The sequence below is a fragment of the Sciurus carolinensis genome, chromosome 3 (genome assembly GCF_902686445.1).
Source record: "Sciurus carolinensis chromosome 3, mSciCar1.2, whole genome shotgun sequence".
Lineage (NCBI taxonomy): Eukaryota > Metazoa > Chordata > Mammalia > Rodentia > Sciuridae > Sciurus > Sciurus carolinensis.
The window spans coordinates 38,295,590-38,321,845 of NC_062215.1; the positions used below are offsets into that span (position 1 = coordinate 38,295,590).

Below are 26,256 nucleotides of genomic sequence, written 5' to 3' on the forward strand. Positions count from 1 at the left end.
TGATAGAGCACCCCTGCATTCAATCCCCAGGAGCAAAAAGAAAAGAAGCCAACTGATAACCACAAACTGGAAAGCAAATAAGAAGTGAGATTAATAAGATTCTAAAAGTAAATTATTCTTTCAAGAAACTTGATCATGCTGAGTTCAATCCCCAGTACCTCACCCCAGAAAAGAAACTTGATCATGAGAGAAGGCAGTAACTAAAAAGGACTGAGGATCACCAAGATAAACGTAGACACATTCATAGACAGAAGAGGAAACCCACAAAGATTAAGAGATCATACAGGAAGGGAAGCTGGCAATCAATGAGGGGATAAAAGACCAGAAGAAAAAAAAGCAATTAGGTGATTAGACTAAGGGGTAGACTACTCCTGGGCAAGAGAAGGGTCACCTCTTTCACCAAAATGGAGAAGAGAAGTAAAGGGAGATGAAACCAAAAATAATTTTATAGTATTAGCACATAAAGGTGAAAGAATGAAATAAACAAGGAAAGAGGGAATACATTTAGCCACAAGAAGAAAATAAACTCTTTTCGGTGTAGTTCAGTGGTAGAGCACTCTCCGAACAAGCACAAGGCCTGGATTTCACACACACACACACACAGACACACACAGAGACACACACACACACACACACACACACACACAGAAGCAAGAAGACAGAAGAAAGAAGACAAAGATGACGATGATGAAGAAGAAACAAGCGAGAAGAAAGAAGAAGAAAAGAGGAAGAGGAGGAGGAGAAGAAAGAAAAAAACATTTCTTCTACATAAGGAATCTACACATTGTAATCTTCCTAGGAAGTCAGAGCTCTGCCACAAAATGAGTAGAACCACTTGGTAAGGCACAAACAGTAGGAAAAAAAAAAAATGGAAGGTTTTATGCTATTTATATCCATGTGCTTTAGTAAGCACTTGGGAAGCACCAACTACATGTTAGACATCAAGGGTACAAAAAGCAATTGAACAAAATCTTACCCAAGGGGTCTGGGGGCCCAGAAAGGCACTGGAGCTTCACTAGGCCATCCTGATAGAAGACCTAGGAAAGCTCCTCCTTAGCTGGGGAGTCACGAGAGTCTATTTTTTTCCATATTGTTTTCATTCCCTCTCACCTCAAAGGGCCTCCTTTGAACACTGAAAAAAAAGTCTCCAGAATCCCACCAGTATGTAGAACTATAAGGTATCAAAAAGAAAAAAAGTCATCAGTCTGTCCAGGTATCTGGCTACTAGGCCCTGTGAGAATACGTGAAACTGATCTCAGAGGTACCATGTTTAGGTGGGTATGTACATGTGGGAAAGGGGGTGACTACAGGAAGGAGGAGGCTGATATCAAGAGTTGCAGTACTCCAAATACCTCAGATCTGCTCAGTCTAATGGAATAGGTTCACCGAAGTCAGTAGACAAGGCTTTTACTCTTTTTGACAGATATTTGAGTATCAAAAAACATGATCATAAAAGTACTCTCCTACCAAATTGGCAAGTTCTAAGCCTAAATGACAACTGCATTCAGGATAATTTCAGGGGACAAGAGGTTGGAATATAGACAACACCATGCAAGCTGAACACTTTCTTCTTGGGACTATTCATCCCTCAGCACTAAATAGACAGATATGCACACAGCATCTGATACAGCTAAAGGACTGAAACAGAGCCAACAGTGAGGTGTGGTAAGTGCTACACTTTGAAAAACTTCACTCTGACCTACAGACCTCTTCCTGATCTTAAAAGAAAATCAGTATCACGTCTATTGAGGGCTTGAAAATTCCTTCCTAAGCTCTCTTTTCCCCTCTTCTGAAAAGACGAACTTGGTGATTTAATCCTCAAGAACTGTCTTGGGCTGGGGATACAGTTCAGTTGGTAGAGTGTGTGCCTTGCATGCACAAGGCCCTGGGTTCAATCCCCAGCACCACAAAAAAAAAAAAAAAAAAAAAAAAAAAGTCTGACTGCTCTCCCGCTGCACTTGTCTGAAAGTTCAAGTTCTCCTCTTCCACTCTGCCTAATGGGAGAATGGTAGGAGCTGTAGGGCCAGAGCCAGGTGGGGGGTGAACAAGAAAAATTTACTATTCCCTGTGGAAGAACCCTGTGTTTAGAGGCAAGATTGGCTAGCTAGTACATGGGGTTTTGAAGGTTTGATAGGTAAGCTGGTATTTCTTGGGACACTTAGTCCTGCTAATGGGAAAATTATAGTTAATAACAAGGTAAGATAAATGACATACTGCAGGCAAGTTGGGTGCTGTCATTGTTAGAGGTAAGAGCAGATAATGTGATTTCTTCCTATTATGTCCCAGTAATCCTAAGTAATTTTAAAACACCTCTCCACTTTTTCGCCTGTCCATGGTCAATAATTTAAAATGGATCTGTGGTTCAGTGGCTGTCACTGGCTTTCCTAAGAAGGGGAGAAGAGAACAGAAGGGTCATGCTGGTTTGCAATGTACTTCCAAACCACCTTTCAAACCACCAAAAACTAAGGCAATAATACCCCCAAGGTTTTCATACATTTTGTTCTGAGTTTAATTAGCAACCCTGTGCACAAAGGTGGTTCTGTGACAAAAGGTGTTACACAGATGCAAAGACATCCTGGAACTAACGGACTTACAGTAAACACAGTGTATAAGACTACACCAAAATCCCTGAAAATTATCTAACTAAAATGCCCCCAAACCTCAAAAGAAATACTCTTTGACAAGGAAAATCAGAAATGGCTGGATACCAAGCCTTACAGAATCACCACCAGTTTATTGAGGATGGAACACCATTGTCACAATGTATTTCTGGAATGGTTAAAAGCCTCTATGCTCTAAGTGTATAAAGGAAAGTATCCCACCTTACAGATCATTAATTCAGAATGGGCTTAGCTTCATCTTGTATATTATCCTTAAAAAGCAATTAAAGTACAATTGCAAAGGCTTTGAACAGAAATGCTGTGAAAAGCCTATCAATGTGGCTTAGCTAAGCCTCCTGAAATAATTGATAAGTAAGTACATATTTTGAGAAGGAGAAAGCAGTCATTCTCTACTAGAAGAATGTTGCTTATCTGCCAGGCACTGAGCTAGGTACTTTACCTAGTGTTCTCATGTGATTCTGACAAGGCAGATCAGTTCTTGTTTTCAGGTAAAGCTAAGGCTTAGAGAAGTAACTTGTTAAATATCACAGTCAGAAGGTAGCCAAGCTAAGATCTGAACTTAGGTTGCATAGACCTTGAAGCCTATGCTAAGCAGGCTACAAGGAAAGTACTTTGACTTAAAAAAAAAAGTCAACAGGGCATGAAGGCACATACCTGTACCCCAGTAGCTCAGGAGGCTGAGGCAGGAGGGATCACAAGTTCAAAGCCAGCTTCAGCAACTTAGCAAGGCCCTAGGTAACTTAGTGAGACCTTGTCTCAAAATAAAAAATAAAAAGGTCTGGGGATGTGGCTCAGTGGTTAAGTGCCACTCGCCACTGGCTTCAATCCCACAGTACCAAAAAAAAAAAAAAAAAAGTCATTGTCTACCCTACAACACGCCCCCCAACCGCCAAGATCTGGCTTTCTGTCTCTGCTACAACTTTCCTACCAGCATACAGGCATGCTCCAGGATCTCCCAGGTTTTAAAAACTCTTCTTTGTCATAAGATAAATACAAATTACAACCAGACTGTGTTACCACCACCCACCCACCCATAAAAATGGCTAAAATGGTAAGGATGTAGAGTAGCTAGAATTCAAACATTGCTGATAGAAGTATAAATTAATATCATCAACTGGGGTCTTCTCACTCAGTTCTCAAATGTTGGGAGCATCTAGGCTTTCTGTGTGTCCATTCCATCTCAGGTGGCTTTTGATACCTTCCTAAAGCTCAAGATTTGGATTCCTCTCTTCATCTCTCCACCGTGACAGTGGGCTAACTCATCTTTCATTTGCTACTTACTTATGTTTCGCTCCTTAGGCTCTTTGGGTTTGCTGTTTATTCTTTCTGCCTGAACTGTTCTCCCCAGAACTCTACATGCTTGGCTCCTTCTTGTCATCCAACTCTCAATTTCAATGTCACTTTCTAAACTCATGTATCGCAAACACTTGGGACTGGCTGGTATTATCTGTTTGCTTGCTAACTGCCTTCTCTCACTAGACTAGAAACTCCCTGAGGGCAGGGACTTTGTGTCTTACTGCATTTCCAGAGTCTAGAGTAGTTTCTAAGAAGAAAGAACAGTCCTCTCAACTAGTTTCAATTCCTGTTGCTCTCCAGGTCTTTCTCCAAGAGGCATCATCCTCTCCTTTCCTCCCTGTAACAGACACTTGCAGCTCTTTAATAGAGACCCCCTGCATTCTAGAATGAAAAGCTCTACTCTTCACAAGGTAAGACTCTGCTCCTTCTCCAATTCATGCTGTGCTCCTTTTCTCACAGAGCTTCCAGTCATAGTGACTCTTCAGCTATTCAAGCTGTGGGTCTTTGTACTTTTCTTCCTGCCTCTACTGCTCCTTCCCATCCTCTGATCTCAACTTAAGCACCATGTCTCTCAGAAGGTCCTCCCCAGTCTCACACATGTGCTCACTGCCTGTTGCCTTCCTTCAGAACTATCATAATCCGTAATTATATTTTTGGTTTACAGTCTACCTCCAAGAGCAAAAATCTTATTTTCATCTTCTTTTTTATTTTTTCTTTTTATAACCTGTGGCAACCAGCCCAGTGCACTTCATTGTAAGCACCCAAATGATCTGTGGAATGAACAGACTGAGGTCAGAGAACATTCAAGTACTAGCTATCTTTCTTTAGGATCAAAAGCATTTTCTCAATATAGTTATAAAGTGACTATAAGAAAGAAAAATCCTTAATGGAAAATAAAGGGCAGCTAAACATAGAAAGGTTACCTAACTTTCTGAATCTGTTTTCCTCACCTATATACCTATGTATGTATGTGCATATATATGTATACAGATACGTATACACACACACGTACTCACCTCACCTCTATACCTATGTAGGAGGTAATTGTAAGAATGAGAAATAACACAAGGTACCTAAACATTTGATAAATAGCACATTTAAAACTTATTAAAACGTTACAATTCTAAAATGGCAATATATTTAAAAGTGTCTCCAAAGGAAAGTCCACAGTCTCTCTCTGGTCACCCAAAGCTTATTTCTTTCCACAAAAAGGCACTGAGGGGTAGGAAGGACCCTAACAAATATGAGGACATGCTGGGCATGACGGTACACACCCATAATCCCAGTGACTCCTGATGCTGAGGTAGAAGGATCACAAATTTGAGGTAAGCCTGGGCAACTTAGCAAAGCCCTATCTCAAAATAAAAATAAAGGGCTTGGGGTGTAGCTCAGTGGTAAAGTGGACCTATACCAATCCCAAGTACTGGAAAAAAAAAAAAAAATAGCTGATGATGACAGCCCCTATGATATAGAATCAACTGTTTCTTGAGAACTCCCCTGAAATTTAAAATCATCTCTCAACTTGAAAGGTTGTTTGCCTTTAAAAATAAGTTGGTCAGGCAAGAAACTTGAACTCCCTTGACACTGTTAAATTTAAAACAGAATCTCAGAGTTGCAACTAGAATTTTCCAGCAAACCCACCTGCAGTGACCATCCTAACTTGGGAAGATTTAAAATGCTGGTGACAACACAGTAAGAATAAAATAGGGTGACTATTATTGCACTTGTAAGTAAGCAACCTGCAAAGTAAACCATATTACCAACTGGTCTCATTGGTTGGGTGTGGGACAATGTAACATGTTCTCTCTGATACTGAGATTCTTTCTGAAATATTTATTTAGGAGTAAAGAATTCAGAACACCTAAGTCACAGAGGAGATAAGTGGATGGTGGAACTTTGGAACCCAAGGCTCAATCAAAATAAACAGCCCAGCTGAAGTGGTACCTGTGCCAGACATAAACAAGGCATGTTTCACAAGGCTAGAATTCAGCAGAAGAAAACATTTCCAAGGGCTTTAAATCCTAACAGACATCTTCTATCCTGCAAGGCAGTCCTTTGGATATGGGTCATGGATAATATTTATTTCCTAGATAAGACTTTTATTTGAGGGATAAATCTTTAGAAGACAAAACAGTTTGGAAGTGAAAAGTTGTTCCCAAATTATGTTTTACTTTGGTTTTTACAACCAGTCAGACTTACTTTAAATCTTGGCTCCCATGTTGGGTGAGTGCACTTGAATAAGTTGTATCTCTGAGCTTCAGACTAATAGGAATAAGCTTCCCTATACTAGGCAGGCTAGACACAGAGGAGGTGCCGAGTACAGAGAGGATGATACCTTTGACTGGGCTTTTCAATCTTCCACTAAAGAGAGATGACAGCGATGGAAATGCAGGCAACGGCAGGCATTCTAATAAAGCCCAGAGTTAATGAGGATTAATGTCTGCCTCTCTCCAAGCCAGCTTCCACAGCCTCCATGCATAGATATCAGTGACTTGAAAGACACTAGGCCTAGGGGCTCCTCTTATCCACTCCTCAAATTATATTTTAATATAAAGTACTTAATCTTTAGGAGTGAGATAATCTCCTGTACTGTTTTTTCAAGAAGCAAAGGAAAAATCAGGGCGCATTCAGATTTAAAGTTCCCTAACCCCACTTTCAGATGATCCTAGAAAATTTTATTTTGTAAGAACAAAGTGAAAACACTTCCAAAACACCTAACACATGCCAAATGAGTTACAGCTGCATCTATCATCTCATTTAACATAATAATCCTACAAAAATCAGAATTAAAATTGCTTGTTTTGTGAACATATACATAAGGCCCTGAGGGTTTGGTAACTGGATCAGAGTTGCAAAGCTAGAGGATGACAGATGAGTACAAGTTTTGACTATTTGGGGATCATAAAGAAAGAGTAGGCTACTTGCACTTTCCATACTGCCCACAATTAGCAATAGTAATTCAAGGGCTTTGCTGTGAGAGAAGATAATGAAAATCACCCAACACGGTTTACAGGGAGCAAGAATTTAATACTAATTCCTACCGGCTTCTAAAGACACCAAAAAGGGGTGCCTACACACCAAACCAAGCATTCCACACTTGAGTACTTTCTAAAGTGTACTAAACACCTGTAATCCCACTGACTTGTGAAGCTAAGGCAAGAGTATCACAAGTTCAAGGCCACCCTCAGCAACTTAGTGAGATCCTATTTCAAAATGAAAAAAAAAAAGAAAATAAAAAAAGACTGGGGGTGGAGTTCAGTGGTAGAATGCCCGTGGGTTCAATCCCCAGTACTGCAAAAAATAAAAAAAGTGTAATGTCATAAGCAGAAATACTACTCCTAGGAAGCTAGAATTTTCATTTATATATAGTAGGTCATCTGCCTTTCCTTCTTTCTACAACTTCAGGATAATGGTGATATAGACCCTCAACTTTCTAAAGACAGGGCTTCATAGCTAAGATGCATCTCACTTTCTACTCTTGCCCATCTTAGTCTTAGTGTGTAAGTTTTTACTGTTTTTTGCTTTGCTAGGGATCAAACCCAGTGCTTCATGCATGCTAGTCAAGGGTAAGTGCTCTAACACATCCCAGCCCAAGAAAGGGTCTTTTAAATTGTCTCAATTGCACTGAGAGTAACTATCAAATCACAGAGAAAGTAAATCCTCAGGGTCTTAGTCTCCTTGCCTTACCTTGAGCTACCCCAAATGTCAGTACCTCAAATGTCAAGCTTATTTTCGCCTTAGGAATCTCCCTCAAGTACACTTATCCTGGACCACTAGCTACCTCTCTTAAACATCACTTTCTTTCTCAGGGAGACTTTCTCTGACCCTTCTGTGCTCTCACAGCACCCCACACACGTCCCTGTAACTCTAATTCACTTCTGGAGTATGGGCTCAACTTTGCCAACACCGCTGCAGATCCTGGAGGAGCAACAACTAGCAAGGTGCTACATCTCTCACAGTGATTACACTCTGCAGGATGAGCATTCTAGCAGCACTACATCTAACCATGGCTAATGATCTATGTATTCTTTTTGAAATATTTTTCTCCTAAATTGTGAAAAGTGAAATAGGAAACAAGAATTGACTGTTTATTCTCAGTCTTAATGCCAGCTAAGGTAATCACCATGTATCCATTGAACTAACTAAAGGTAAGAGCCATAGAGTGAAGGGAGGGGAGGGGGCAGAGGGGCAGAAATTCATGCTTGAAAACTCCACAATTATGATTCTAAAATGATCAGCAAACTAAGGGTTTAAAATATGTATAACCACAGCAACACCTTTAAGTAAAGACCTAAGAGTATAAAACATGCCCACTTCAGGCATGCTGACCATAATTCTGAAAACCTCTAATTAGATTACTGGAAAAGAATAGAAGAATGGTAACAGATTGGCCTAAAAAGTAAGAGAAAAATGTTAAAGTTGTCAGTTATTACCACAGTAGAAAACCAGAAAGGAAGAGCCTAGAAGAGGAACTGGCCATCACTTTTTCCATCCCTTTCTGGCATCAAAAGGCACAGCCAGATTTAATGCCTTCCCAATCATTTTGCATGACACTGTGATGGGAATCACAAAGAATACAAATGAACACAAAAAACAACAAAGAAAAGAAATGCTAGATATCACAGAAACCAGCCCTACCAAATATACCAGATCAGGGTGGAGTTTCACCTATCATTCCTGACTCACAAAGCCCCACCAAGATAGAGGGGGAAGCAACCAAAGGATATAAGAAATACAATACCAGAAGGCCTTCGAGTAAGAAGTGTTAAAATGACATTTTTTTAAAAAAGGGAGAAAGGAAAGAGACAGCACTTTCTACTAGCAGTAAGTGAGCTCTTTTCCTGAAGTGGGAACTGCTGTAAACAACTGAAAAACATACATAATAATCACAAGTTATAAATGTTCTTGGAAACTCCCTAGTTTCAACTAGTCCATGACAAATATCTGCAGAGGGAGCTCAGCATCTGCTATGAAGTTCAGGGAAAAGTAATTCTAACCAATGGAGCTGTGCCAAAATATCACCCCCGGGGTCTGACCAATTAAATGGCTGCTTCTTAGTGTGGTGTTTAGGAAAGATGACAGATTGAACACTGCAGCAGAGAAACCTACACATTTATTTCAGCCCAGGCATTCTGCCCCAAAGGGCAAGTCAATCAGGAAAGAAAGTAGTTCGAGTAAAATCTCCTACCAATGCTGAAAACAGAATAAACAAACCTGCAGTTTAATTACCTCCTCTTATTAGAATCCTAGTTCCATCAAAACAGATGACAAAACTCATTGAGAAGAGAGACTCTGATCCCCCTCATATTGCTGTGCAGGAAAAAGGATTCATGAGAAATGCCTGTCAGAACCTTCTACCTGAAGAAGCTACTTTCACAAGATAATATCACAGTGACTAATGGGTAACCAAGATTTTTTTTTTTTTTTTAAAGCAGCCACTGCTAGAGACTATAGCAGAGGGTTTGGTGCTCCCATACCCTGGGAAAAGGCAGCACTTCAGAACCAGGATCATCTAGAATCAACGTTATGCAATTTGCCTTTCCAAAGGCATGAAAGTTAACATGTCCAAACATATTGTAATGTGGAATAAATAGGACTGTAGATTCTGTTTAAACCTTAATAAAACTTAAAATTTCCTCAAACCCACAGAACCTTTCAATTGTAACCAAAAGGATTAAAATATTGTATGTTAACTATTTACTCCAGTCTAAAACTTAATGAGTATTCAATACAAGTTGACTATAAATAACTTAAAGAAAGTACTTTTTAATGTTCTTAAAATTTATCTGCTTTATCTGCACCCTTTTTCTTTAATCAGATTCAATCTGGTTCCCCAACCATCCTCCAAGAACTAAAAGACCCTAGGCCTTTCCCACTAGCTTGAAATTACACACACACACATTTATATGCCCTTGAAGAACATCTCTCAGAAGTAGTGAGAAGTGGTTTATCCTCCTTGTAGAATTTCTTCCCAATTCTACCCCATTGCTAATGACTCCTAGGCAGTCTACCCAATTCAGACTTTCTCCCTTAGCTCCCCAACCCTTTTTCCCAGGCACATCCAAAGAATGGACATGTACACCCTTGGCCCCCACCTGGTGTACCATAAAGTGCTCTGACTGCAAAGACCAAATGGGATTCTGTGATAAATGAAGGATGAATTCAGATGAAGCACCTGTTCCTCCCACACACCTTTAACTTAGTTCGATATTTGATCTCAAGCTGAAAAATAATGCTGACTTCCTAAAAATTTTCTGTTCCTGGCAGGATTTAATATGCCCAATATCTATCCCAAGAAGCAAAAATAAATGGGTATTTCGATTTCATGGGATGCCACCAAAAACACAACAAACCTTTGTATTCTCACTGTATTCTCCCCTTGCAAAGAAAACCTATGCTTAATCTGGTTTTCAGGTTTTACTCTGCCTTTGTCCCACAACAAAGTGCAAAACATTGCATATTTACCACCTCTCCATAGATTCAAGGAAAAAACACCTATGCGAATATCAAGAAGTTTCTTGCTATTTTCATTTGCAAAGTCCCCAGAGAATCCCTGCTGAGATGCACCTTTTTTTCATTCATTTTTCTTTATCCATTTGCTCCTGCAATTAGAAAGTGGAAGGACAGGCAGTCTTCTTTGTGACACGACTGGGATATGAAATGAACAAAAAAACATTATCAAGACCTCTACCTGCAGCAAGTATGGTTAGAGACCAGCAGAATGGACCAGTTCAGAAATAACTCATGCAGCTGCAATAATCCTCCAAGATCCCAAGGTGACTCCCTGCAGGTGGTTATCCCTTAGCCAACCCAGTCTCCTAATGAAGGTAATAAAGCAGATTTCACAGTAGAATGCAATGAGAAATGGGGGGGGAGGACTCAGAAAAAACAGAAGTTGCTGAGACTGTTTACCAACTGAGTGACCCCAAACAAATTACTAACTTAATCACTTCTCCAGAGATCTGCCAAGGGGTCAAACAATTGAGCAGCTAGCATTATATCCAGCCTCCAGTGTTCAAGAAAATTTTCAAAGATTAAAAAAACCTTCACATCCCCCAACCCTGTAATTTGTAGACTGCTATGGTCAGAAAACACTCAAAAAGGTGTGCTAGAAATCCTGGAACCTAACAAAAGGAAACTATTATTTAAAAGACTGGTGAATTACAGGCTAAAATTTCCTATTGTTATTAAAAGAATAAATAGCTTAGCACAGACTGAATCCTACACCTACCAAAAGTAACAGATCAGCAGTCAATTCTGTGCTTCATTTCATAAACCATGTGGGTGCAACATGGTGTAAACTGAGAAAAACAACCATGCCCCAGGAAGAATTAAGATGTACACATGCATAAAGGCAAAGGCCACAAAGGACTAGTTATGTTAGCCTCTTCACAAACCAGAAACAGATTTATTCAGTCAAGCACAATATTAGCAGTCTTGACTTTTTAACCACAGTAAGTTTTAAAACATAGGCACACAAGTTACAGTGAAGAAAAGCACATCCTGGTTTGCATTGGACTTCCTGTTTGGGGATGTCTGATCTCTTTACACTGCTGCTCTAGGCCAACAGTGTGAGATCTTCGGCAAACAGTTAACCTAGTCATATGTGATGACTTGAATGACAGTATTAATACATTTAAACAAAGAAAGTCACCATATCAAAGAGCAGTAAACAAATAAACATACAAAAAAACGTAAAAAATCACTGAGCAGGGCATAGTGAGACCCTGCCTCTAAATAAAATACAAAATAGGGCTGAGGATGTGGCTCAGTGGTTGAGTGCCCCTTAGTTCAACTGCTGGTACAACAACAACAAAAAAAAAAGCGGGGGGGGGGGAGGTCTAGAAAAAGCAGTGGAGCACCTTTGGACTCTGGAACTGACAGGCAAAAAACACTGGAGGTAGGTGGCACATCGTTATCTCTGGAGTGAACAAGGTTATTTCATAAAGCTTAAATGGAAATAGCAAAATAGCATATAGTAATAGCTAGGGGTATGGGGTCTTAGACAGGAACTTGGTTCAAATCTTGGTTCAGTCTCTTACCAGTTTGAACAGACACTTAGTTTCCTCACTTGTAAATTAAGGATGATTGTGCCTACTTTGCAGGAAGGTCACTGGGAAAATTAAATGCCCTACTGTACACAAAGTACTTAATACAATAACCAGCATACAGGAAGCAATCAATAATCTGAGCTTTTTTGTAACTCCCCCACAAACCATCCTATTTTATTACTCCATGCTCACCAAACAAGCTTAATGTTATTAAATTTGATTTCCCAGATCTCTTGATATTGAAGAGCAATATCCTAGCAAACCCTAGAATCCTGTTATCAGGAAAGGAAATCTTCACTCTAAAATAATAAATTGGCATTCTGTTCTGAGCTTAATCACTCAACCCCAAATATAATCCTGTCTCCAAAACTCATCATTCCCAGACACCCAACAAAATACATTTTGTAACTCAAGAACAAACCTAGAACATACTGACCAAAAGTGAGAAGTCCTTCTGAGAACCTAGCTTGGCATCCCCTCTGGCCAGTCTCACCTAATGCCACCCCCAGTCTACATGGCAATTTGTATACTGTCCTTTACTCTTCTACCTCCACCTCTCCTGTACCCTTCAAATATACACTATGGTGCAGTACTTATTTCCTTCTCTAGCCTCCTAGAGGTCAAAGATTTTATCTTATCCATTTTTGCATTCCTTCCCCTCCATATTCCAATATACCTTGCATCAAACCAAAATACAATAAATATTTATTACAAGAATGAATTTCAAACACAACTCTGATTTAACAACACAATCCACTACAATTCACCATTCCTGCACTAAACTCTTTCAGATTTACTAAACTCTTCCCTCTTCCTCCCACCTTTGTACGCCTGCATATTACAGAAAAGTCGAAGGTTCTCAACAAAATTACATAACTGGGGTCAAGCCATCACTGGCTCTGAAAAGTTTTTATTCATCTCTGGTTAATGTCTCCATAGAACAGTTAGAAGGAGCAGTGCTATGCAGGGTTAGGGAGTATAAGGCCTAGAGTCAGAATTCATAGTCTTCCCATGCATGCAAATGCTTAACAGAGTAAGTGGCACCCAAATGGGAACTAATGCCATCTTCTACTCTAAGTAACCTTCAAGCACTATATTCTCTTCCATCCTTCTGTGTCACATAACTAAAAACCACCTCACTTACTTTACCAAAACAATTCAACCTGATTCCATCTGCTTTGAGAAGCACTATGGTACAGTGAAAAGTGAACAAATCAGAAGTCCATCTGGCGCCACAGAGTACTAATTATTTTGTCTCTGCCTCAGATTCCTCAGTTGGAAAATGAGTATTTTAATATGTTTCTTACAGAATCACTGAGAATTAAATGGAAAAATGTAAGAAAGCATTAAACAAATGAAGAGGGAAAAGAGTAAAATGGTAAAGTTTTTGTGTGTAACAGACCTGGAGTCAAATTCTAGTTGTATCACTTAAACAGTTGTGTGACTCAGGTAAATTAAAAATTTCCAGTTCTGTTTCTTAACTGTAAAGGGGGGGTGGGGAGGTTTGTGGACAGACAAGAAGACTAGTTCCTTTTTCATTCTAGTCTCTGCCTCTTCTTTTCTCCCTATATTTAAAAAAAAACCCTCACTAAAGTCCTCCATTTTTCCCCCCAGTACTAGGAATTGAACCCAGGGGCATTTAACCTCTGAGCCACATCCTCAGCCCCCTTTTTTTTTTTTTGTATTTTAGTAGAGACAAGGTCCTGAGTTGCTTAGGGCCTCACTAAGTTGCTGAGGTTATCTCCTTCCCCAGCCTCCAGAGCCACTGGGATTACAGGTGTGCGCCACCGCACTCGGCAAGTCTGCCATTTTTGATCAGCAGCAAAACAAAATATCTCCAGTGTACTGTATTTGTAAATTGGACATGTACTCCTATACAAATATACTACGTTCTATCTAAATCATAAAACTAAAAAGGAATTTCAAAGAGTAAGGTAAAGCTGCAGAAAAACTGAATTCTAATATTTCCTTTTTCTACCCCAGAGAAAGCCTTACGCATCCCTAGAGTTTGGAAATTCTACATTATTTGCAAACTTTTTAAAAACAAAAATAAATAGACTGAGTACAGCATCTAGCACAGTGATAGGCATAGAGGAGCTTAGTAAATATCTGCTCACTGGTTTTTAAAAATTACCTTCATGCTCATGCCCCTCTGTACAAGTTTATGCACAGTGAGCTCTTGTTGTCTCCCTTTTTCTTCAATTCCCAGTCTCTAAGAAAGTAGCTGGCACTCTGCCTTCACTTCCTCATCATACACTCATTTATTAACTCCGTTTCACTACAGAAAACCCTCCTCTAGGTCACCAATGAATGGATGGATAAATGCATAGCTTTTCCTAAGCCTCCAAACTTCATGACCTCCTGAGGACCTACCCATCTTTCTTCCTTGAACCTCTTACTGGTTCCTTCGTACTGTCTTCCACTGAAAGTGCAGTAGCTAGACTATCCTTTGACTTTAAGGACCAAGTTTTCTCCCTGTCTTCCTTTCCTGGTTCCTCCTTTTGCTCCCTATCCCTAAATATGCTCTAGGGTTCTGTCTCCCCACTTTGCCTTTCCTTCTCTAGTAAGTTTTACTGGTTTTAGTCTTTAAATATATCCATCATCTATCCTGGTTTATGTCCACTGCCATACCCTAACCTATCTGCCTCCATCTTCTAAGAAGGAAAGCAAACACTTCCTCATTGGTTCCTCCTTTGCCACTATCAAGAGAGTAGCCATGGTAAACTTTTATTTAAAAAATAAACCTCTACTTGTTACTTTCCTGTTTCAAAGTCTTCTATGGTTTCAAATGTTTATCATATTTTTGAGTAAATGCTAGGCTTTCTATAGTTTACAAAGGCTTCATGTGATGTGGGCTCCCCTGCCTCACCACTTACTTCATTGCCACTCTCCCTCTCTTTGACCTCACCCAGCCTTCTGTCATATCCTTATTAGTCCTCAAAAAAAAAAAAAAAAAAAAAAAAAAAAAGGTATTTATTACCCTAAAGCCTCACACTTGTTAATTTCCCAACTGGGGAGATTCTCCCAGAACTTTTCAAAAGGAGAGTTCCTTGTCAGCCAGCCTTCAATTCACCTTTTCTATAAAATAAATGTCTGGCACACAGTGGGGGATCACTGTATTTGCTGGAAGAATAGATTCCTTGGTATTTAGTCAGATAACTCCCAAATCTAAATACCTGGCATCAGTCTCTCCCTTCAGTTTCAGTACCTCATTTCTAAATGCCTGCTAGATATTCATGCCTCAACTTTAGCATACTAAGTGCACTCAAAACCAGACACTTCAACTTTTTCCAAACCAGTTCTTCCAATATTCTAAAAGTATATGAACATGATCCCCACTTTCCACTTCAGAACATTCATTTGCTCTATCTGTCCTAAACTTCAGAACATTCATTTGCTCTATCTGTCCCAAACTCTAATCACTCTTTGAAACTAAATTCAAATATCACTCGATTCATTCATGCATTCAATCAACTACTTATTCATTCAACAATACTGAGTGCTTTTTATGAGGCAGGAACTGTTAGATACAGGAAAGTAAAGCAGACTTGTCAATTATACACCAATCAATCACACAGATATTTAATTATAGACTAAAAAAGGCCATGAAGGAAAAGCACTAGGAACCATGAGAAAAAAATATAAGTGAGGCATCAAGAAACACTGCTCTGCCAGGCACATTGGTGCACACCTGTAATCCCAGCAACTCAGGAGGCTGAGGCAGGAGGATTGCAAGTTGAGACCAGCCTTAGTAATTTAGCAAGGCCCTAAGCAACTTAATGAGACCCTGTCTCAAAATAAAAAGTAAAAAGGGCTAAGGCTATGAATCAGTGGTTAAGCGCCCCTGTGTTCAATCACTGGAACAAAAAAGAAACACTGATGATGTGCTGAGTGAGATGTAACTTCTAATAGCAGCCTGGAGAGAAGGGTATGCCAAGCAGAGGGATCAGCCAAGTCCTAAAAGCAGGAGACTAACAGGACTATTGAAGGCACCTACCATTCTACCTTTTGTTAACATTTATCTGGACCTGTTCCCCACCTCCATACTCATTTTACTGGTAGTTACTTGAGACAAAGAAGAAAGTGTCTCTAATGAGCCAACAGCCCCAAGAGATACTGAGTCACATGTCTGGTACCTAGGAATTTAAGCTTATAAAAAGCTCCCAGATGACTCCGATATGCAGCCAAATTTATATATCATACGTCCAACTACCCATTCAAAAGACACATATCCATTATTCTCGCATGAAAAATCTCTATGGCCAATTTGGTAAATGGTTTCTAAAACTGAGAGCAATAATCCCAATCACAATTTGTCCCAAAAGGACAACCAAGTCCTTTTGTGGGGTGACTTAAACGCTCTACCCTTCCAGAGCCACCTCTTGAATCTGGGCTATATTTGTGACTGGCTTTGACCAAAGAATAGTTCAAAAGTAATAATATATGGCTCCCAGAACTAGGAAGAGACCTTGCAGCTTGCATTATGGCCCAGCCACTATGTTTGAGAAGCCTGATCTAGAAGAATAACAATGGGAGGCCATCAAAGACAGCCTTCATGGAGAACCACGAGCTCCCAGCCAAAAGCTAGCCAAAAGTTTCACGTGAGTGAAGCCATGGACTGAATCCTCCAGTCCAATCAACATCACTTGGAGGAAAACAATGTGTCTTTCTTCCCTGAACTACTAACCCACAGAATCATGAACAACAAAATGATTATCATTTTACACCAACACAAACTTTTGGGGCTGGGGATGTAGATCAGTGGTAGAGAACTTTCCTAGCACATGCAAGGCCCTGGGTTCAATCCCTAGTACATCATGTGCACATGCATGCACACACTTTTGGGTAATTTATTACTAGATAACTGTAACAGTCAGAAATTCAAAACTCTCTTTAGCAGTCATTCAGATGTTTCCTAACTTTGATGATCAAAAACAGCTTCCTTCTATTCATCAAAATTACTCCTCCTTCAATTTAAGCCCATTTCTTCTTACATCTTTGAAGTTCATGAAGAATAATTAATAAAAATCCCCTTGGCAACTATTCTCATGCTTGAAAATGATAATCAAGCTATCCCTTAGCTTCTCCTCTAGGCTAAAATCTTTCCCCCTTTTTTAAACTTATACTGATAGGGCCTATTTCCCAACCTTTTAATCATCTTTGATTATCCTCTCAAGTATAAAAGGACCAAATTTGAATGTCATAATGTTTCTAACAGATTACTTCCTAGCCCTGATGGCTCATCTTTTTATAATCTCATTACATATTGTCCCAAAAATGGCAGCACCCCAAAAGTTACGTAGTACTCTACAAACTAATCACTCACTAGAATTGCTATGAGCCCTTTTCTGCTCCTAACACTTAAGTTACTCCTTTTCATTCGGACTCCCTTCACTCATCAACCTGGTGTGACACTGCAGAACAGCAGTCACTTTTTACTTATTCCAAATATATGAAGTACAACTGAAGCCCAACGGGACAGGGGCATAATTCAGTGATAGACCACACTTGTCTAGCACCCTTGAGGCCCCAGGTCCAATCCTCAGCACTGTAAATTTATTAAAAAAAAAAAAAAAAAAAAAAAAGGAGGAGGAGGAGGAGAAGGGAGAGAAAAGCCCAAAAGGATGAGTAGGCACACCATTCATTTCAATCAAGATCTCTAATCACAACTGGGGCCTTTCCATAGGTCAAACTCCATAGCTCTTCCATTTACCTTGATAATAAGGTGGCCTTGTAAAAGGCAAGACCTGTAGCACTTGCCTTTTCAGCAAAGGTCCCATGTATGTAGAAAAAGACAGGGTGTATTTAACTACAAAAGACCAATCGGTTACATAATGCAGTGTGAAAACACATTTTCTTTGAGTCTTACCTCAACATATGCTTCTAAATCAGACTTAGTAACTGGTAAAATAGGTATAATAAAGTCTATTCAACGTAATATATAGAAATAATTTTGTAAAGCACTATAAAAATGTTAGGTAATATTGTGGGATAAGACTTCAGCAAGTCCCCTAAATCTTCAAACTAACTTAAAATTGTTACTTGAGGGTTTCAGGTAACACATACTGTTACAGTTTGGAAGTGAGGTGTCCCCAAAAGCTCATGTGTGAGACAATAAAAGAATGGGCAGAGAGACCCAGAGCAGTGACTCACACCTGTAATCCCAGAGGCTCAGGAGGCTGAGGCATGATATCAAATTCAAATTCAGGCTCTAAGCAACGCAGTGAGATACCATCTCTAAATAAAATACAAAATAGGGTTGAGGATGTGGCTCAGTGGTTGAGTGCCCCTGAGTTCAATTCCCAGTACCAAAGGAAAAATAAAAAAAGAATGTTCAGAGAAGAAATGATTGAGTTAGGAGTCTTAACCTAATCCATGAATTAATTACCTGACAGGATTAGCTGAGTGGTACTGAAGGCAGGTTGGGTGTGGCTAGAGAAGGCTGGGTACTGGGAGTGTAGCTTTGGGGTATACATTTTGTTTCTGTTCAGTGGAGTATCTCTCTCTCTCTGCTTTCTGATCATCAGATGAGCTGCTTCCTTCTGCCACACTCTTCTGCCATTATGTTCTGCCTCACCTCTAGCCCTGAGAAATGGAGTTTGCTGTCTATGGATTGAGACCTCTAAAACCATGAGCCCCTAAATAAACTTTTCCTTCCCTAAAGTTGTTCTGGTCAGATCTTTCAGTTGCAACAGTAAAAAAGCTGACTAAAACACATACAGAATAGGCAGTCATGGGTTCAAATCACTAATAGGAACCAAAACCATCCATCTAAGTAGTGTATGAATTTTTCAACATTTCAAAGACTAATGAAGACATTTAGAATAGTGGTTTGACCTTGGCAACCCACTTCAGGCACTGTTTCTGATGGTGCCAGGTTCCACACTCAGACCAAGTTCCGTCGAGGAACTCAACAGTCTAACGCAAAAGAGAGACAGTGCTGTTGGAATCAAATAAGGCAGAATAATTATATTTGGGAGGTCAGAGAAAACTTCGTATATTAGCTAAGCTTCCAGGGGTAAGTACTTCATCAGTCAGAGAAAGGGAGGCCATTAGGAAAAGGCACAGAGTGCTGAAGAAACATATTACCTCCAGAAATGGGATAATGAGAAGTTAGTGAAGGCAGAGAGGAGTGCATTGACTAAGGGAAAAGGAGACAAGATGGGTAACAGTAACTGGCAGGACAGGATCAAATTTAAAGGGCTTTACAAATCAAGCTTCACAGAAAACTGAAAACCAATGGCACCCTGAAAAGACAAGAATAAAGATTAGATTTGGCCTTTAGAAAGATAACTTGGGTAACAATATGGAGAAAATAGGAGCAGAGAAAGATTTAAGGTGGAGTAGGCAAAGTACATTTGATAAGAGTTGCAAACAACAAATTCCTGGAGGCAAAACTAAGTAAAATGTGAAGTCTTTGGCCTATAAGATCTTGGAGAATGGTAGTCTCTGTGATCTTTGAAGAGTACAGGGCCTGACTAAAACTGTTCACAAAAAATTTAGGCCACTGAACTATTTAAACAAAGTGTCCAGTTTTTTGACTACGTAAACTAAGGAAATGACAGTGAGGATGAAGAAAAGTCACACATCCAACCAATATCATCAACAGAGTTTAGCATATTCAGAGGATGTGAACATAAAAGGAATGAGACTTCATGAATATAATTAACAGTTCAAACCTATAGCAATACATACACAGCCTATGAGACAGCAGGTGAGATAATGAGTTCAGGTATGTGCATGCCAGATTTAAGATTCTTTTTTTAAAAGAATTTTATAGGTGGACACAATACTTTTATTTTATTTATTTATTGATATGTGGTGGGTGAGGATCAAACCCAGTACCTCACACAGGCTAGGCAAATACTCTTACCACTGAGTCACAACCCCAGCCCCTTAAGATGCCTTTTGAACACCCTGATAGATTGTCAGGTTGGACAAAGCTTGTTGAGATTGTTCAGATGGCAATAAGGATCCAGAGAGACGGGAGAGATTGCTGGGTTAGTAAAACATACTAAGAGTAGCTAAAGTTACGGGCAACTTTGAGATCCATGGAGCGAAGGGGGAAGGGCAAAGTCTTGGAACATCAACATTCACTGGATTATGAAAAGAATGAGAAAAAAATAACAGAAGGACACTGGAAACTCAATAGAGGAAAATGAAAAAGGATGTTGGATTAAACAGTTCAACAGTGTTAAATGCTAGGCAGAAATTAAGATGGAGGCTGCAACGGAAATAGTTTGATAATTAGTTACTGATGATCTGCAGAAAAGCAGCAGTAGGGTGCTCATGGTAGAAGTAAAAATGACAAAAAACTGAGAAAGTAGAATGGAAGCTACTCTATCCTTTCTCTCTCTATTCTTACTGGGAACCTACTATGTGCAGAGTACCATAAATACAATTCTAAAACAAACCCTCATTCCCAGCATCCCTACCCTCTGACTGGAGTAAATACTAGATTCTCCTGGGTATTCAACCAACCTGGTAAATAAGCAGCAGCTTTGTGGAAGAAGTGACTCCTAGGATGAAACCAGTTAGCCAGGTTAGCTGGGGAGGGATGTTTCGGAGAAGGCTCACAGGTGCCAAGGTGAGAGAGAACACAGATCACTTGGGATAACTGTAAGGAGAAGCATAACTTTGAGGGGGTGACTCAAAGATATGAGAGTTTGACTCTAGCTGAAGATTTAAAAAGTTTAAAGATGAAAAACAGGAGGGAGAAGAGCAGGAACCTGAACAGAATCAGGGATGAGGGGGAGGCTCTTCACAATCCCTCAGAAAGGAAGATGGGCACAAACTCACTGGTAACAGTGTTCCCTACAATTTAGTATTCACTTACTAGAAGGTACTCAAATGTGTACCTCTCTTCTGTTCACAACAGTTTAGTCTGACCAAACTGTTTCTTACAAGACACAAAAAGATCAGAAAAAAATTTAAAAATAAGAGCAAAAGATGGATGAAGCTGTAAACCTAACACGTGGTTTCTCAAAGTTTTATATAATCAATACTCTAATTAGGTCTAAAGCCACATCCAGATCCCAAATGAAAGAAAATGTTTCCTCTCAAGGACCCTTCAAAGAGTTGGAAGGGCTGACTTGAACTTACCCAAATTGATAAAGCAATGACTCACTTCTGAAGACTAAGTTTCTCAGTTTCTTCCCCCAGTTTAGTCTAGCTTAAGGAAACCAAGAAAACAGTCTGGGGTTACCTGATTTTGCCTGTTTCAAAACATTGCCACAGCAGACAGCAAGCTGCCTCCAATTCCTGCCACCGAGGTTGTTGGAGCCATGTTCAGATGAGATCATCTCAGGAACCAACAGCAGCAGCTTTCAGGCAGAGTGAATGGTGCCGCCTGGGGACGTATCTTTGGTAAGCAAGATTGCAACAGAACAGGCAGTTTACCCAGGGCAGTGCTGACTCACGCTAGGCAAAACTCCTATTTCCCAAACAACTCAGCCTGAGCCAACCGCAATCAACTACAACCAAGAAAAGAAAAGGCACCCCACTGATTGTTTTAAATCAAGGGCTGATTACTGGGGGCAGGTAAATTTCATTCCCCTACTGCTGGTAATTTAGCAGCCCCTGGAGCCCTTACCAGGAAAGCCTCCATGGCCGTTTCTGAAATTTCATCTGAGCACAGCCTCGGACTGGGCACAGCAAGATTGCTGCAGGTAGGAGGTTCATAGCTCTAAAGATTTCCCCAGGAGGGCAGTAAAGTGCATCTACGAACTGAACCACCTGGGTCAATGGATTCGGGGAAATGGTCCAGTCATCTTATCCTAGTTGGTCAAGTCATCAGGGTGAATTTTTGTCAGCTCTAACCAGCCTCACTATTCTTTTTTCCCATCTAGGCCTGCTCTGGCATCTCTATGTCCTTAGACAACTCAACTTCCCTCATCAAGTCAGAACTATAGCAGAATTCTCTTCTTTTTTTAATCAGCTGCCACATTCTCTATGCTAAAATGAAATCATCCACCATCATACCTACTGGATGCATAACATAGGAGGCTGTCAAAATCACTTTACCAACTTGCTCTTAAAAGAAAATCCCTAAATGTATGTCAATTCTCATTTATTAGCCTACTTATTAAAAAATCAATCCTAGAATGACTGATTCATCAACAGCTATTAATTATTATTGAATTTGCCCTGATAGGAATTGGCACTGATGTTATACAAAGAAACAAAAGATCAAGTCCTTGCTGTTTTAATTTGAAAGAAGAAAAAGTAAAGTTCATCTCATAGCCTTCTGTCCCCTGTTTTAAAAATGTGAGCGTTCCATGTCCATCAGCTATTTCTTCCAGGGCATTAGAAGCAGTTATACCTCTGTCTTTCAAGGTAGGTCTCACAGGACATGAACTCTGAATGTAGCTGCCAAGTCAACTTGTCATTCAATAAATGTAAGGTTAATTAAAATGTACAAGCAGACAGAGTTTGGGTTTTAAAAAACTATGCTACTTAATTTCATTCCTTTTCAAGGGGCTAAGTTTTTTTAAAAAGTCTTTTATCCAACTCACAGAATTCTCCGTAAGTACATTATTCAAGTAGGATAACAACTCTGGGCTTTTATAAGGTATTATAAAATGTTCCCTTTTTTTCTTAGCTTCAGTGTTTCCTATTCAGAAAATGGCTGTTTAAAGAAACTTTGTCTGCAGTGTGTTAATTAGTCCTTTTCAAATGATAAAAGCATCTGTATAGCAGCTGACAACAATTATCTCATGAACCACACTTTAAAAAATATTTCTGTAGTTGATAAGTCGCAAACATTCTAATATTAAACAACTCATAGGATACAAATACAGAACCTCCTTTAGAAAAAACATGGTACTGTTAGAAAAACTTCTGGCCCATTCAACATTAGTAAACTTTAAATAAAGGAGAGAATATCCAGGTGGTACAATGTCCAAGAAGTAATGTGAATTACAAGGAGAGCAACCAGGGATCAGAAGCAACAGAACTACATAACTGATAAGACAAATACCATTCAGCAGGTGAGGAGAGCCACTGAAGTTTATCATTTTCCTCTCTGGGATTCTGATAGTTTTAATCAGTTTCCCCAAATAAAGTCATACTCCATCCTAGTTCCTTCTTTTAGACCAGAAAGGTTGAAGATTACACATCTGGAGCTTATAAAAAAATGCTACATTTGAACTAATGGCTTCAGACACTTGAAGTTTTATGAGGTGATATGAAAATAGCAGGTTTTGTGAGAATAAGAAAAGTAACTGTGGTTATGTGGTTAAGTTCTTTCAATACATTATTTTAAAACTCAAGTAATTTATCATCCAGAGTTATTAACAGGGTTTGGTAGTACCTGGGATCAAACCAGGGCCTCCTGCATGCTAGGCAAGCACTCCACCACTGAGTTGCTACATTCCTAGCCCTAGATTTATTTATTTACACACAAGTGGAGTATACACGCACACACACACAAACGGACACACTATATTCATAAAATTTGTATATACCCACACCGTTTTACTTGAACAGAAATACGTAACACATCAGTTTATAGACCACATTTGGGGTTATTTTTTTCCTCTAATACATCCTAACATTATAAGCAGGTGTCAAAAAATATAAAAAGTATTCATTTCTCAGGATTCTGTAATCTTTCAAATCCACAAAAAATTAACAAATATGCAAAAAGAACAGAGGATAACACAACCAGGAATGGAACTGCAATGGAGGCAAGGATCAAGGAGCCATGTCTAGCTTTCCTTATTTGAATTTTTCTTAAACAAGTATATATTCAAATATTACTTTGTAATTTAAAATTCAGTAAACTTTTACAATTTTTATTGTTTATAGACTACTTTAATCTTTTCCCCTTCAGATTCTTTCCTCTAAATACCTTCTGCCTACTAATCCACCCCCTGCATTTTTTTTGTATTTTTAAAAATGTTTTTATTAGTACATTATAGGTTTTTTTTAATTTTATTGTAAACAACTGCATCTTAAATGATACTGAGCATTTCTTCTTATTAACAAAATTAATCTTAATTAATCTTAGATCCATTTCCTTTTTCTGATCAAGAAAGTTATCAGTAAATCCAAATTTCCAGGAATCAGTGGCTGCCTCACCTTGTTGCTAATTAAAGACACTGCCAAAATCTAATCTTTTGTGTTCAGGAATCATATAGTCTTTTTTCTTTATTTTTAAACTGGAGTACCTACTATTTAAGAAAAATAATATAGATGCCAACCAAACATCTATCATCTAATAAATCACAAAAACTTAAACATGAAAAATGAAGATTTTAGGATTGTCAAAAATCAACTCTAGGGGTACTTAAGAATCAAAAGGGTGCTTACTGAAAACGATCACTTACAATCCCAGTCCTTCAGAAACTCTGAATTAACAGAAGTGGAAGGAGACCCCAGAATCTGAATTTTAAATAAGCATCTCTCTCTCCCACAAGATTCTGAGGCAGAAAAGGGCCTTGGATTGTGCTTTTAAAGATTGGTTACAGCTAATTTCCCTAAGCACTACTCAGACCAAAATCATTTTTTTTAAAGACCACCAAGCAGTAGTCACACCGAGGTGATATCACACCTAGACATCAGTCCCTTCACCCGCAAGAATCACAAAAACAACTTAACTGTTATTCTGTTGTTTAGGCCATTATTTTCTCCAAGCCTCCAGAGGCAATTATCTTAACTACTATTAAGGATTTCAGCAGTCACCCACAGTCTTGTTACATAGACACATTTTCATACCTGGGATGCAATACAAGGGGGCTTAATGGAATTTTTATGGCTGTGAAAATTAAAGTTCACCTGACTCAACAGAACAGTCAAGTGAAACAAAGGCGAAAACCTCCCCCAAAGGTACAGGTTGAAAGTTGAGGCTTTTGACTTCCTGATGAGGCAGTTTTGCCAGAAATTCAAACCATGGATGCTATATAGCTCATATGTCTCGAGAGTGCCCAAATGTCAACTTATCACCACAGTATCAGCCAGCACAAGCTCACTGTAACATTTGGAAGCACAAACGTGCTGTATAAAATGGCCTCTCCTGGGAGACAAAGACAGTCGCCATGGCAGAGATCATTCCATCTTGGGGCCAGAAGGACCAGGCAGTCCTTTTAATCTTTAACGAGCCACTTCCACATTCAGATATGGGAACTGGCACTGCTCAACCTGCTTCACAGCACTTTGCTGCAAAACAACCCCCGAGTGGCATGAGGGCATGCCAACGAAGTCTGTCCCCGCTGGTACAGTTACCAGAATCGGTTCTATAATGTAACTGTGAACTTTATTATCCACTATGGTATAATACTTCATAGCTCAAGAAAGGTATCCAATATCAAGAGTCTAGCAACTGCCTACCTCAGGCGCAATGAAATACTAGGTTCCTGTATGTCAGTAATTGAAAAAGTAGCAAGCATGCAGGAAAGGGAGGAATCCAAAGCTGTCAAGACAGAGTCTGAGGACCTGATGACAAGATTGAGAGAAAGGAAGTTAGTGATGTGATCAAATTGGTATCTTGGGCAGCTTATTTCAGAAACCCGGCAAAGGAAATCTTGGAACTGTTTGATGGGTGTAATTTTCTACGCATGGCCATTTTTCAGTTTTCTTCCTGAGCTGTTAATACAGAGAAAGGGCAGGGAAAAGGCTCCTGTCATCAAATTCCATCACCTAAACAACTCTTAACAGCTTCATAATGAAGTGACTAGTAGACTCATGTCCTATTACTTACCTGCCCCAGCAACCTTCCTCTCAGAATAAAGATTGTAATTCAGCTTTCAAAGTTTCCTGAATTCATAATTCTTCTCCTCCCTCTTACAACACATGCCCTGCCTCCAATAAGTCAAACTTTCTAAACTTTCACCCTGATTTCCACTAAAAATGCACAGGATTAAGTTACCTTTGTTCTCATCCCCAAGTCTAGGAGTCCTTTGTCAACATGTGTATCATTGTTAAGGGTGATTTCTAGCTGAGTAGATAAGATTACCTGTTCACCCATGGTTCATCTTCAAACCACCTTCTCTAGGCTATGGAAATAAAAGGATAAGACTGCACAGCTTGAATATCCCATCAAGATAATCAAAGTAATGGAAGAGGGAGAGACAACAGAATAAGAGACTTCAAAATAAAGACTGAACTGCACATTTCAGTAGCACTTAAGAAAACACTCCATCTGACTAAGCAGCTGATGAGCAGACAAATACCCAAAGGACTGCACATTCTCTAAAGACCACTGTGCTCACAGTTCCTGCTTCCCCCAAGAGTATGCAAGAGATCACATCATAACCTCAGACTCACATTATTTATGATAAAGTGGACGG

At 39.4% G+C, this 26,256-nt stretch overlaps 1 protein-coding gene across 5 annotated transcripts in view; it reads right to left on the reverse strand.

Annotated features, from left to right (window-relative positions):
- Rffl (ring finger and FYVE like domain containing E3 ubiquitin protein ligase) overlaps positions 1-26,256 on the reverse strand; it is a 59,227-nt gene that overhangs the window by 19,636 nt on the left and 13,335 nt on the right. For 2 of the 5 annotated variants that reach the window (XM_047544493.1, XM_047544492.1), the window contains exon 2: positions 21,174-21,317. The exons of the other annotated variants lie outside the window; for them this stretch is intronic. In XM_047544493.1, coding sequence (XP_047400449.1) covers positions 21,174-21,270 — 97 coding nt within the window. In that variant the 5' untranslated portion in view covers positions 21,271-21,317. The remainder of the gene's footprint in view (positions 1-21,173; positions 21,318-26,256) is intronic. 5 annotated transcript variants of the gene reach the window in all.